Source organism: Lissotriton vulgaris, chromosome 7 (assembly GCF_964263255.1).
Source record: "Lissotriton vulgaris chromosome 7, aLisVul1.2, whole genome shotgun sequence".
NCBI lineage: Eukaryota > Metazoa > Chordata > Amphibia > Caudata > Salamandridae > Lissotriton > Lissotriton vulgaris.
In genome coordinates, this window is record NC_141695.1 from 478889923 (window position 1) to 478904513 (window position 14591).

Consider the following 14591-nt stretch of genomic DNA (forward strand, 5'->3'; position numbering starts at 1 on the left):
AATGTTTTTATGACTGCAATTGGTTGAACAATTAATGTACATTATTACTTACATTTAAAAAAGTGTTTAATTTTTAATTGTTGTTTATAACTATATTTTTGCACTAAATATTTACAACATTTGTTTAAAATAAGGTTGTTGTAATATGATTTCTTTTAAATAGTTTCAAATTTACATTTTGTGTCATTTGTTGAGGGTTTATTATTGCAGGAATATATGTTTAGTATATTTATTAGCTGATGTTTTTGTATGAGTAACATGTGTTCCACCAAAGTGTTATTTTTTAGTAGAATGTTTGTAAGAATTCTGAGGGAGTTTGGAGTAAGAATAGAAAATTTGACCTGCTAAAAGATCAACAGTTTTCCCAATGTGATTACGTTTGAAGAATAGTAAATGTGGGTGTCCCCCTCGAAGTAAAACACTCTTCACAATGTGGTTTAGTCAGGTATGGGCATAGTAAACTTGAACACCCCTTACCCCAGAAGTCCAATAGTTTCCCCATGGGGTTACCCTTGAGTATGAATAATAATTCTGAACCCTAAAAGTGCAACACTTTCCCCAATGCAATTACAATTGGAGGGGAAATAGTAAATCTGACCCTTCCTCCTCGCAATGTATAACACTTACCTCAAATGTGTTTCAGCCTGGGTGGAGAATAGTACATTGGCCCACTCTCCAAAGTGCAACACTTTGATGTAGGTTATTTTGTCTTGTTACTTTATTTATATACTTATTTATATTTTGTCATTCTCAATCTGAATATTAAATTGGTTATTTACTCACAATATAAGTTATATTTATTTTTACATTATTTAAAAATAAATATCAATAAAGTGTAAGTGTTCAGTTTTTAGGGAGGTTAAAAGGTGTTGTTGTTTAGTGTGGTGTTTTCAAAATACGTTTCTTTCTATTGCATCTAGATAAGGGAGGACTTGGTTATTAGCAAATAGTGTTACTTTGTATGCTAGAACTTCATGCATTACCTTAGTTTATTTTGATACATTTGGCTTGAGTTGGTTTAGAGCTAGTTCCATTCTAATTTCATGTACGCTTTGTTCTTTTCTTTAAGTACTTCTAGGGATTGGTAGAGTGTACCGTTGCTTTTTCCCAGTGTTCCTTGAGCAATGTGCCACCCTTTCACTGCATTATTTGTCATTACTCCTTGAGACATGATGCTGCTGTAATCATTTCACTGTGGAATGTTATACTTGGTTTGCTGTCTATTAACTTATCAATCCAGATAATCAACCCAAATATCTTCAGACTAATCCATGAATGAGGCTAGTTTTGTTTCATGTTTTTGTTATATGGGGATTGAATAATTATGTTGTGAAGTTTAATGATTTTTGTTACCATGATTTTGATTGTTTTGTGCAGAAATTCTAGAATGGTTGTGTATTTTTGAAAGTGCCTCCATATGATATGGTTAAAAAGATAGTAATACTACTGAACTGAAACTCCATGAGGATTTGTTGGGAAATAATATTGATTTTGTTTGTTACTTCATTTCAATTGGCAAATCCTCATAAATTGTACTTTGCATGTTAGATAACAATGCACATATTAATGGGCAGTGCTTAGTTTTCAAATGAATAAGAGGTTTAACCCAAAGATTTGCTCAGAAGCCTGTGGCTGGCGTTCTCAAAAATTAGTGTAACAAACACCCAGATACTGTAGTCTTGATTCTAAATCATCCCTCTTTAATCCACCACCAGACACCGCTTGCCTCTTCATCTCACTTTTGCTGGTTCTTTTTATCCCTCCTTTTGACTTTTCTAATGTTTTATTGTCTATTTCTTCTCCATCTTTACCCCTTTAGTTCTTTTTCTCTAATCAAAAATCAGTACTAGTGGGCTCCACCTGCACCATCAGCTCATATTGGAAAGGGGCGACCACTCGGTCCCCCCGAACGTATGGCAGAGTGCCTCGATCCCCCCGGGAAGCCATTTTGGGCGGGAGGCGCGTCTCGGCTGGTATGCCCGAAGCGGCGTAGCCGGGGCGCGCTTTTTCCCGCCCTAGAGTGGGCTGGCCTAGACACTGACGTGGCCGGCCACGCCCTCGGGGCAGGCAGGGGCGGGTTTACGCCCGCCCTGAAGATGGATAAAAAGGGACGCAAGACCAGAAGACATCCTCTTGTTCCTGTGCTCTGAAGCTGCACCTCCTCGCTGCACGTGAGCTCGAGACGGAACGAAGAGCCAATTTTGAGCGTTTTAATCGTTCTTGTTTGTTTTACAGTTACTTTGTTGGAGAATGCCGAAGAAGGTTGGAAAGCGCATGAATACCGACCAGATGCTGCGTGTTCTCATGAAGGAGATGTCCGAGCTAAAGAAGCGGGTGGACAAGAATGAGGAAAAGGGTCCAAAACGTCCTTTGGCGGGAGCAGCCCCGGGTGGGAAAAACAAGAGGCCCAGGAGGGGGGCAGCGGGTGAAGACATCCCGGGTCCCAGTGCCCCGCTCGAGGCTCCAACTCCCGTGCCGGAGGGGGGGAATCCGATTCCCGTTGTGGTCACCCCCGTGTCCGAGGATGATATGCCGCCCGAGCTGGCAGCACAATTGGCGGCGTGGTTGGGTAAAGGTGACGAGGGCGCCACGGCTGTCGATGCGCAGGCGCTGATAAAGCAATTACGGGAGAAACGGGAAGCAGCCAAGGTGCCCGTGCCGGCTGCGGTAGGGGACAAGACACCAGGGACGATTGCGACCACAGAGGCAGCGTCAGGTGCAGGTAAGCGGCCATTGCCGATCGCGAGGGATGAGTCAACACCCTCTCGGAGAGAAAAGTTGGGGCAACATGTTCCTTTGGCAATTAAGGAAAAGATTTGGGCGGGGGAGTATGTGAACATTTTTTCATTGCTTGTTGATCATTATGAGGTAGAGCATGTAAAGAGTCAGAAGGATCTCATGCATCCGAGTGTTTGGCGACGCAAAAATGGCCGCCTTTAAAGTGAATGAGAATATCGGCAATTGGGGCAATGCTTGGGGAATCTTTACATCAATCTTGGGGGAACGTAGACCTGAGTTGCTTTCCGAGTTCCCAATCTACCAATCCCGAATCATGGGGTACTCGACATCGCACCAGGGTAATCATTGGTTCTGTTACGACAATCTGTTCAGAAAAGAAAAGGAGCATAATAAAAGTTTAACCTAGGATTGTTATGATGCCTTGACTTGGGATAAGATGAAGGAGTCAGGAATGTTGAAAATGCCGTTGGTAGGAAGTAATGTTGGCGAATCCTCCCGGCAATATGCGGGGACGCCCTTTCGATCAGGTACGGGTGCTGACGATCACTCGAAACCTACCGGCAATACCGGAAAAAGGGGTTTCTGCTTTAATTACAACAGAGGTAGATGTACTAGACCCCAGGGATCGTGTAAATTCAAACATGAATGTAGTAGTTGTGGGTCGTCCCATCCTGAGTCCTCGTGCAGAGCCAGAACGGGTGATAACGAGGGGAGAGGAGGTGCCAAACAGGTCTAATATAGTCCGAGGGGTGCCTTTACCCACTCCGATTGATACCCTGGCGATGATTCCTTGGCTCAGTGACTACCCGGATCGTACTTCTGCTGGGGTGCTGCGGAACGGTTTTTCGTATGGTTTCCGCATCCCGGTAGGAGACTTTCAAGGTGTGGATAAGTGTAAAAATCAACTTTCCGTCCTGCAGCATACGACCGTAGTGCAGGATAAGATCCGGAAAGAGGTGACTCGAGGTCGGGTCGCCGGCCCGTTTAGGATACCCCCGGTCCAGAATTTTGTTTGTTCCCCCTTAGGGGTAGTCCCCAAGAAAGACCCCGGTGAGTTCCGACTGATTCATAATTTATCAGCTCCACGAGGTCTTTCCGTAAATGATGCAATCGATCCAGAATTGTGTTCGGTGCGGTACGCATCCTTCGATGAGGCCGTAGCCATTTTGAATCGCCTGGGGCCCGGGGCGCTGATGGCGAAGTCAGATATCGAGTCAGCGTTCCGATTGCTCCCGGTACACCCAGACGACCAGCGTCTCCTAGGATTCATGTTTCAGGGTTGTTATTACATGGATAGGTGTATGCCAATGGGGTGCTCTATATCCTGTGCTTATTTTGAGAAATTCAGTAGTTTTCTACAATGGGTCTTCACAAAGAAAACAGGTTTCCGAGATGTAATGCACTACCTTGATGATTTTCTGTTTCTTGGGGCAGCAGGGGGTCTTGAATGTGGCTGGGCCTTGGCCGAATTTTGTGTGTTAATGAAACAGTTTGGTGTGCCATTGGCGCCGGGTAAAACAGTGGGTCCTACGACTTGCCTCGAGTTTCTGGGGATCGAGTTGGACTCCATTGAGGGGTGTTTCCGTTTGCCAGCTGAGAAAGTGTTGAAGTTCAGGGCTGCGCTGCAAATGTGTATAAATGCATCTAAAGTTACGCTGCAACAATTACAGCAGGTGGTGGGACAGTTGAATTTTGCCTTGAGGGTAATACCAATGGCCCGCCCCTTTTCCCGTTCAATTGCCCAAGCGATGGTCGGCCTTAAAGAGGGCCATCATCGCACGAGACTATCGGCCGAGATCCGCCAGGACATGCGTATTTGGTTAGCATTTTTGGCGGATTTCAATGGTAGAATCGTCTGGAATGAACCAGCCGTGTCTTCTGAAGAGCTGGGGCTATGGACAGATTCGGCAGGAAGCATAGGTTTTGGCGCCATTTTCGGCACGAAATGGTCAGCACAAAGATGGCCGACATGGTGGCATGAGAATGGTCTGACGAGTAATATTGCTTTCCTGGAACTGTTTCCCATCTTGGTGGCCTTGAGAACATGGCCCGATGGGTTCAAAGATCACTCTGTCATATTTTGGTCTGACAATATGACCGTGGTCGAGTGCATCAATAGTCAGGCAGCACGTTGTAAACTGATTTTAAGACTGCTTAAAGAAATTGTCTTACTGTGTATGCAATTGAACGTGCTATTCAGAGCAAAACATGTTCCAGGGGTGATGAATCAGGCGGCTGACGCACTGTCTCGTTTTCAAATGCAGGCTTTTTCGGGTTTCCTCCCCTCAGCGGACCCAGAGCCGGCACCCTTTCCCGAAGCTCTCTGGTCTCTCGGTGCCCCGAACTTCGTCACCTCGTGGGAGAGAGTCTAGCACCAAGGACGAGGAAGGCATACGAAGGGGCGTTTCGGGCCTATTTAGCCTTTTTGGGGAGTGATAGAGAGCGACTTTGGGGTCACGAGGAATGGGTAGTGAATTTCCTGATGTCCTTACGTAGGGCTGGGAAATCGGTGGCTACGGCCCAGAGGCATCGTGCTGCCATTTCCTTTGTTGCCAGAGCACACGCTATCCAGGACCCAACAGCGTCTTTCGTTGTACAGAAAGCGCTGCGTGGGTGGCAACGCCTTGAGGGTCGCAGAGTAGATGAAAGGCACCCTATAGGTTTGGATAGATTGTCCCAGTTGTTGGCCACACTCCCCGCCACATGTTCATCTCAGTTTGAGGCGGTGTTGTTCCGAGCCGCTTTTACGCTAGCATTTCACGGAGCAATGCGGGTAAGCGAATTGGTTGCAAGGAACAAACTGGATGTGGCGGGGGGTTTGTGCCAAGAACACGTTCAGTTACGGGGAGAAACAATGACTGTCTCCTTTGTAAAGTCCAAGACTGACCAAGATGGGATGGGTGACTGCGTCATCATACGCAGGATTCCTGGGTCCTCCATATGTCCGGTAAAGTGTTTAGAGGATTACCTAGCACGAAGGGTGGCATCATGGGGGGGGACTTTGTTAAGACACGCTGACGCCACCCCACTGACGAAATTTCAGTTTCAGCGGGTGCTTGCGATGTCAATTGCCGCTGCGGGCTTGAACCCGGGCGAATTTGGGACCCATTCCTTTCGGATAGGGGCTGCTACGGAAGCTACAGCCAGGGGTCTTAATGTTGAGCAAGTGAAACGAGTGGGGCGTTGGTCCTCCAATTGTTATAAAAGATACGTGCGGTTGCACATGTTGTGAAGCTGTAATAATGTACTCACGCTTCTTGTCTTTGTTTGGTTTTCAGTTACGCAAGCCTACGAGGCTGGGCGGACTATGCAGTCGACCCTACACCGGGCCAGCGGTCAGACATCACCGGCTGTGAAAAAGGAGGTGTGGGTCGTGGGCACTCATACGTGAGGCGTGCCGCAGACGTATTCAAAGCAGGTGACATGATTCACGTGGCTGGGGAATACGGGTACAGGATGTCCTTCTACGGAAGGGGCGGTCTCTGTATTGACCAGTTTCAAACATTTTTCGAGGGTTTGTTAGGGCGGACAAGGTCACCGCCGTCTATAGTTATAGTGCATGTTGGGGGCAATGATTTGGTCACCATCGGTAGACGACTACTCCTGGAGGCAATGCTTTCCACGGTAAGTTGGTTGGCGAGGAGAGTTCCGGGGTGCACGATTGCATGGTCCCATATGATTCCACGAAAGGTGTGGCGGGGGGCTATCTCTATTCCTGCTTTGAACCATTCTGTTAGGAAGTTTAACAATAAAGTGAGTAGGTTGTTCCGTTCCAGGACATTGCATTCGATTTCTCATAGCTGTATTAATGATGACAGTATGTATTTGGGGGATGGTGTGCATTTGTCTTGGGTGGGGAATGAGTTACTCTTAGGAGACTTCTTAGCATGGTTAAAATCGTTGAAACATGACCTTTAGGTAGGAGTTTTTTGTGGGGTGTCCGGATAGCCGGTCAACTATCCGGCCTGTGGCGGTAAGGTCATGATCGGTGAGCACTAATTGGAAGATCCCTATGAGTGGGCGTCACCCAACACGGATGGGAGCGCTCGGGGGAGGTGGCCTTTGGCCCCTCAACGGGGAGGCGGTCCCTTCTAAGGATGGGTCGCCGAAAGAAGAGGAAAGGCGGTCAAGGCCCCTTCCTGTGTAGGAGGGGTTACAGCCCCCTCCTGGGGAATTTCCCGGGGCCAGTGACATCTGCGACGGCAGATGCGGTAAGTTGTGTGGGGTTGGGGGGAGGTCTACGATACCTTCTAGATACCTCACACGAGTTTTCGAACGACCTTTAACTGGCGTCGAGTTGATAAGTGCCCCCGTCAAGTCAAGGGAAATTGGTAGTAGTTGCACTTGAGTACGCCTCAGTGCTGTCGCCCCTCCCAAGTGGGGGGGTATGTCTGGTTAGGGATCTTGACACCGGTTACGACCTTGCCGTTGGCCCTTAAACGTTAGGATGTACAATTTCAATATTTCAAGTAAATGTTTTGTAGGATGTTAGTTCGGCTAGGAGAACCTCTGTATTAGAGAATCTGTTAAGGTTAGCCAAACATCGCAATGTGGTATGAAATTGTACATTAATGTTTAAAGGTTTAATTTTTTGTTTTAATAAATACGGCCGGGAGGGTCACTCCCTCCCACTTCCAAAAACTTCAAGATCTGTTTCCGGTTTCCCTCCTTTGGGGATTGTGTTGAGAGGGGGTGGCGGGTATCTCAGCCATATGGAAAGGGGCGACCACTCGGTCCCCCCGAACGTATGGCAGAGTGCCTCGATCCCCCCGGGAAGCCATTTTGGGCGGGAGGCGCGTCTCGGCTGGTATGCCCGAAGCGGCGTAGCCGGGGCGCGCTTTTTCCCGCCCTAGAGTGGGCTGGCCTAGACACTGACGTGGCCGGCCACGCCCTCGGGGCAGGCAGGGGCGGGTTTACGCCCGCCCTGAAGATGGATAAAAAGGGACGCAAGACCAGAAGACATCCTCTTGTTCCTGTGCTCTGAAGCTGCACCTCCTCGCTGCACGTGAGCTCGAGACGGAACGAAGAGCCAATTTTGACCCACCCACCAGCCCCTGAGGACAGCCAGTTGTTTTAATAAAATTGATCATTTATTCTATTTCGTTTACAGGTTGTTTTAGTGTTATGTTTATGTTGAATGTGTAATAAAGATTGGTCTAATTTTACAAGTTTGTGATAAAGAACTTCGGATTTAAGGTCCATTTATAAACAGGCTTTTTTCGGTCATAGTGGCCAATGTAGTTTCGTTTAGTTAGCATTTGTCGTATTTATTTTGGTCGGGCGGTAAGGTCATGATCGGTGAGCACTAATTGGAAGATCCCTATGAGTGGGCGTCACCCAACACGGATGGGAGCGCTCGGGGGAGGTGGCCTTTGGCCCCTCAACGGGGAGGCGGTCCCTTCTAAGGATGGGTCGCCGAAAGAAGAGGAAAGGCGGTCAAGGCCCCTTCCTGTGTAGGAGGGGTTACAGCCCCCTCCTGGGGAATTTCCCGGGGCCAGTGACATCTGCGACGGCAGATGCGGTAAGTTGTGTGGGGTTGGGGGGAGGTCTACGATACCTTCTAGATACCTCACACGAGTTTTCGAACGACCTTTAACTGGCGTCGAGTTGATAAGTGCCCCCGTCAAGTCAAGGGAAATTGGTAGTAGTTGCACTTGAGTACGCCTCAGTGCTGTCGCCCCTCCCAAGTGGGGGGGGTATGTCTGGTTAGGGATCTTGACACCGGTTACGACCTTGCCGTTGGCCCTTAAACGTTAGGATGTACAATTTCAATATTTCAAGTAAATGTTTTGTAGGATGTTAGTTCGGCTAGGAGAACCTCTGTATTAGAGAATCTGTTAAGGTTAGCCAAACATCGCAATGTGGTATGAAATTGTACATTAATGTTTAAAGGTTTAATTTTTTGTTTTAATAAATACGGCCGGGAGGGTCACTCCCTCCCACTTCCAAAAACTTCAAGATCTGTTTCCGGTTTCCCTCCTTTGGGGATTGTGTTGAGAGGGGGTGGCGGGTATCTCAGCCATATAAGCATTGCTGATTGGATGTTTGATTGTGACACTGACCATGTATTGCATTTATTTCACTGAATAGTAGAGAGCACAACTTATAATAGCAATCCTTGTGTTAAGGTTAGTAAATTGTTAGTATCATAAATTATACTTATTTAATCATTATTATCGGTGTTGTATAATAAAAATGTTTTAGGCTTTAGGGTTTGGCATGTTAAGGAGTTTGCATGCTGCCTGTAAGGAAAATTTGGATATTCTTAAGTATCATTCATATTGACTCTTGTGTGATCCTCCTGGCCTCTTTCAGGTTTTGTAAAATATATCTCACTTCTTTTTCTGTAATATTAGGGTGGAGATTATACTTCCTAACAATTTCTACCATTTCGTTTTTAGTGGTAGCTCTGTAAGAGCACATGTTAGAATAAAGATCTGTGTATTTCCAGTGTGTGTCTTCATTGGTGTGGTCTCCAGGTATAGGTATAACATCTATAATTTAATTACAGCTTCCCATTAGTTGGCGTGCTCTCCTTGGTATAGGTCTAACCTCTATAATTTAATTGCAGCTTCCGATTAGTGGATTTGATGTATTTTGGTATTTCTGACTTTCTATTTGTGGATTTTATGGTAAAATAAAAAGATTAATTCTTTCAAAATATAGTAAGTGTTATATGCATTTTAACAGTTTTAATTTGCAGCGCTTCATTTTTACTTATGTTGTGGATGCTGTCTTTACTTCATTTAATTGTAGGTTTTCATTTTGCTGGCCTGTTCATAGTTTTACACAGTTACAGACAGGCTCTAACTTTAATGACAGGCCTCACCTGAAGCCTAGTTTGCACTGCAACTGTATTGGATGGCACAATAGGTGCTGCAGTATACTAGAGGCATTTATGGTCCAGGCCCTGGGTGCACTTTGTAACAAAATTCACTTTTGCATTACATACAAGTTACACATAGACACATTAAATGTACCATTTAGGAGCATTCAGGTTTAAAAGGGAAGCACAGGAACTTTGCTACTTATTATCAAGGGTATAGTGCACAGAGTTCTAGAGCCTGTAAAAACAGATAGGGTAAACATGAGGATTATTTGCCACATCCCCATAGACACAGATGGGGTAAAATCCTCGAGGAATTTGATCATGTTTTTAGGTATTACTTAGGGATGTGACTTTTCAGTTTGGAGGTAGACATTTCAGACACAGATACAGGAATTACAGTATATGAGAGGTGCACTATGTAGCTCAAGAAAAGAGACATGATACTAGTATGTATGTATGTATAGGCATTTATATAGCTCACTACTTACCCGGAGGGTCCCAAGGCGCTTCGACCGCTGCGAAACCCTTCCTGGCTTCCCTGAGAGATGGTCCCTTAATAGGTATCTCCAGGGTGAGACCAGGCATCCCCGGCGGTCTGGTGGGGCCGTTAGTGAAGATGAGGCAAGCTAATGCCCAGAGTTGCCGAGTGTGATCGCTGATCAGAGTGGGCACCGAGGCGAGAGAATTATCGAGTCCGCTGACCCTGGTCCAGAAACCTGCCGCGCCGGGAATCGAACCCTGGTCCCGGGCCGTCCTCTGCTCTCGGGTCTGCCGCCTCCAACCAGTGAGCCACACTACCTCACTGGTGATGCATGAGATGAGATGGCACTTACATGTTTAGTTGCAGATCGGACAGCAATGCCATGAAGGAAACATAAATATAAATTGATTTGCATACTTTGGTACTCAGCACAATAATAGAATCAATAATTATTTCGTACTGGGCATTGGAGAATAATTAGGCTGATGTATCTACACCGTTATTGGGGATAGTCCTGGCGCAATCTTGGACTCTGGGGCATTGGAGCAATGACAGCCATATGATGTTAAAGAGCAGGTTCCAGCGCACCCAGATTTCTGTGATACAGTTAATAGGAGTTCTGTCCCTATAATGGAAATGTCATTTGCATAATTTCATGTTACGCTAGTTACTTGAAGCTCTCAAAATGACACCATTACACAGCTTAGAATAAGTATGCATCATTCACACTACAAATCAACCGTGAGTGCATCATTTGCAGTAAAAAAAATTATGTGAATGAACAGGCAGTACATAAGTCGATGCTGTTGTCAGTGATTTTGTTAAATGCGTTATTCCAAAATATAGAGCAAAATGACATGTTTGCATTTTCCTTAATATTGTGTAATTCCTGAAATTGTGCGTGATTAGCTTTTGCATGGTTATGTGAAATTTGAGCAAAATCCGTCATACCCTTTTTTGGAGCTTAGAAAGTCAAAACATGCTGGGGCAGTATATCTCTGCAGATAAAATGCCACATTTGAAGCAAGTTAAGAAGGCGAATTGGTGGAGATACCCTTGAAGTGATCATGACAAATCATACTGATTTCATGAGGTTAGGGTAATCCTTATGAGAGGAGTACTTGGATATGTGGATGACTCCCTCTTCATATTTAAGAGCTATGGGTTAGTAATTTTTAAGACACAATTTTATTTTATTTGACAGTGAAGGCTATCACGATTCTTGAGGAAAAAGAACAATCTCCTAACCGGTTGAAGGAGCACAGTATGAGGGGTGATCACAACGCTTTCTATTCAGATTCACCTACCAGGTTGATCCAGAACATCCATAAGTGTACATGGCAGCATCTAAAAGATCTTGCTTTTTCAGCTCCTCCAGCATGGACATGAAAGAAATTGTGGCAGTTAAGCCTCCACCAGACCCCATGTAAGCAATAACAGGCACGTCTTCCTGAATATAGAGAAAAAGGTGGGAAATCAGAACAAAAATGCTTTCTTTTTGTAATTCAAATATTTTTGGGGAGATTTAAAAAATATATTGTTTAACAGCATGGAAATTGAATACAGGTAAGTTAACATTTATTGCAAAAAAGTCATGGTTACACAAATATTGTGTGCTACTCTTGTCGTGGGGCTGAGCCTTGCATTCACACAGTGTTAGGTTGACATGAGTTTAAACGCCATTTTTCCTTTCTGCTGCCTTTTGCACACGGCACACACTTTATTAATTGTTTAGAGTTTAGCAGAGTGTTTTGCTTCACACGAGAATAACGCAGTTTTTCTACATTAGTAGCCTTGCTTGGTAAGCTTAGTCTGAACAGTGAGTGCCAAGGCCTTCAAGGTTATTTCAACACTGTGGTTGTTGTTCGGACTGATCAGCGCACTTTCTAGACATGACATATATGCAGCTGTGGCCAACTCTGATATTGGCGCATTTAATAATGCACTGCGTAGGCATGATCACACACACTTGGAGAACATTCGTATGCTGAGAGCTTGTGCAGAATTCGATGTGATCCACTTCTGCTAATACCAGAGGTATGGGGTCGCCTATGTAATCCCAAGAGACCATCTGTAGTTATAAAATAACATACTAGCAAGGGAGGGTGAAATATAGGTATATTTTAAAGCTGTTTCCATTTACCATTTTAACATGCTTTCACCTTTTGTATTTTATGGAATAGTAACTATGCTGACAATCTCATTTCTAATAATATGTCTACGTGTCTGCTTGTATTAGCTAAGGCATGAGAACACAGCGTTAGAAATAAATATTTCAAACTTGCTTGTGTCTCTTTTTACTCCCTGTTTTGGACTGGTATGAGAGTATAACGAAAGGGTGTTCTTGTTTTCCACATTGCATGAGGTAAACGAAGTCGCATGTTCTGGGTTGTCTAATCATTGGTATTTTGGAAGAGCCAATGTGACTCTGATGCTAGTCTGGTAGGGGATTTTGGGTACTAAGGTGAGTTTTGGCACACCCTAATTCACTGAGGTCCCAAGTCTCTGTGCACAGTTCTGTGTAGGAGCAGAATCCATGCAACACTCTTATGTATAAAGAACCCTGTGCCAGCCATCTGATTCACCTTACCCAATGTTGATTGTTTGGTCTGTAGATGTAAAAGAAGCTAAAAGAAAGAAAATCAAAATACAACAGATCGTGAAAGGTAGAGTAGGAATAAAGAGCAAGTAGAGGGGAAAAGTGGGGAGTGAGGGCATCTTAGTGATGTCGGTAGTGTGTGGGCATGTTTTACTGTTTATTAATTTTTGGGATGGGTCTGATATAGTCCTTACTTGTGGTTTAAACATTGCTCTCATAGTGGATGATCTTTCTATTGAGGATTTTAAAGAAACAGATACTAGTCAAGCTTTTCCCAAATTGTTTTTTATTTGTGCTGTTTAACATAAGGTGTGTATTAAGGGAGTTATCACCTCCTCTAATAAATTGTGTCCAGGCCCGCCATGAAAATATCAAGCGTTGTTTAAGGATTTTCCACTCCATTAGTAAAGTTTCACACCGATTGTTATGAGGATAACAAACAGGAGATTCGCCTCTTGTTGGAGGGACTGTGTTATTTGGGATGGATACATACCAAGCACATGGCAGCAAGGTCAGGGATTCAGTTTATGTGAAATAGTTGAGGGATGATTGCCTTACTTCTTTACAGAAATGTATTGATAGGACAGACAGTTTTTTGATGAATTCATCATATATTGCAATAGAAGACAAACTTATGAAACAATTGATGGGAGGGGAGATTATCATTGTGATGGCTTTTTTACAGCCCCACCATGTTATGAATTTGACAATTCTTAATTTTTGTCATTGTTTTTTGCTCATTGATTTTAACCATATTCCTATATTTTGGTTCCACTTGAGACAGGCATTAATAATAAAAGAGATATTACAATAGAAGTTTAGCAGGGGCATCTTGTGTTTTTCTGTGTTCAGCTTAAGCGGCTACAGATGTGTATTTGTTTGTTGTCTCTGAGATAGAGGGTTCGGTAGTCTCAGTATGTTTAGTGAAAATCGAACATCATCAGAATAAGGAATCATTTTTTGTGGCTCACCAATGAAGGGGATACCTGCTAAATGTTTATTTTCCCTTAGACTGAGAAGGAGCAGTTCCATTTTAAGAAGTTAAAGAAGGGCATATTGGGCTCCCCTGGTGTGTGCCCCATTGAAGGTTAAAAATGTTAGATAAGTGACCACTGATGTTTATTTTGGCCTTAGGTTTGCTATTTTGATACTGCCCAAGATAGGAAAATGAGAAAAAGGAAAGGGATAAGGGAGCAGTTCGCATGAAGCAAGAGAATCACGAGAAGAGGTAGAGAACAAGTACAAAGAGAAAAAAAGATAAACATAAGCCCACCCACTTAAGAGTCAACCAACCCTCACCTATTCCTCCATCCCTACAGATATGGATAGACAGTGAAGACACAAGTGGTCTGCTTGTAAGACTGCTGAGGTACGCCATAGATGTGAATGCTATCTGTAAGTAATACAGCTAGGTTCTCTTAGAAATAATATGTAATCAATCACGAAAGAAAGAAGTAACAAATGTTATCCGCTAATATCTCTCTTTGTAATAGTTAGACCGCATAGGTTTAGAACAGGTTACTATTTGTCGAGGGTGCCATATGAATCTTGGCATCCAGGGGAAATTCAAACTTCTTAGATAAATAGACATTAATACCTAAATCTTTCATGCAGAAAATCATAAACAGGATTAACAGTTATACAAAATAGGAAAAAGTTACGATAGGCAGAGAATCCAAATCTTTAACTGAGTAACTTTTAGGGGAAAGCAAGCAAACGTAGGCCTGGATAATGTAGATTGGAAAGGGGCGACCACTCGGTCCCCCCGAACGTATGGCGGAGTACCTCGATCCCCCCGGGAAGCCATTTTTTGGCGGGAGGCGCGTCTCGGCTGGTATGCCCGTAGTGGCGTAGCCGGGGCGCGCCTTTTCCCGCCCTAGAGTGGGCTGGCCTAGACACCGACGCAGCCAGCCACGCCCTCGGGACAGGCAGGGGCGGGTTTA

The 14591-nt window shown here is 44.5% G+C and overlaps 1 protein-coding gene across 1 annotated transcript in view; it reads right to left on the reverse strand.

Moving 5' to 3' along the window:
- The window catches only part of LOC147701912 (cytosolic phospholipase A2 gamma-like), a 956977-nt gene that overhangs the window by 471408 nt on the left and 470978 nt on the right, over positions 1-14591 (reverse strand). The window contains exon 5 of the mRNA XM_086930542.1: positions 11357-11499. Within this exon, the coding sequence (XP_086786668.1) occupies positions 11357-11499 (143 nt within the window). The remainder of the gene's footprint in view (positions 1-11356; positions 11500-14591) is intronic.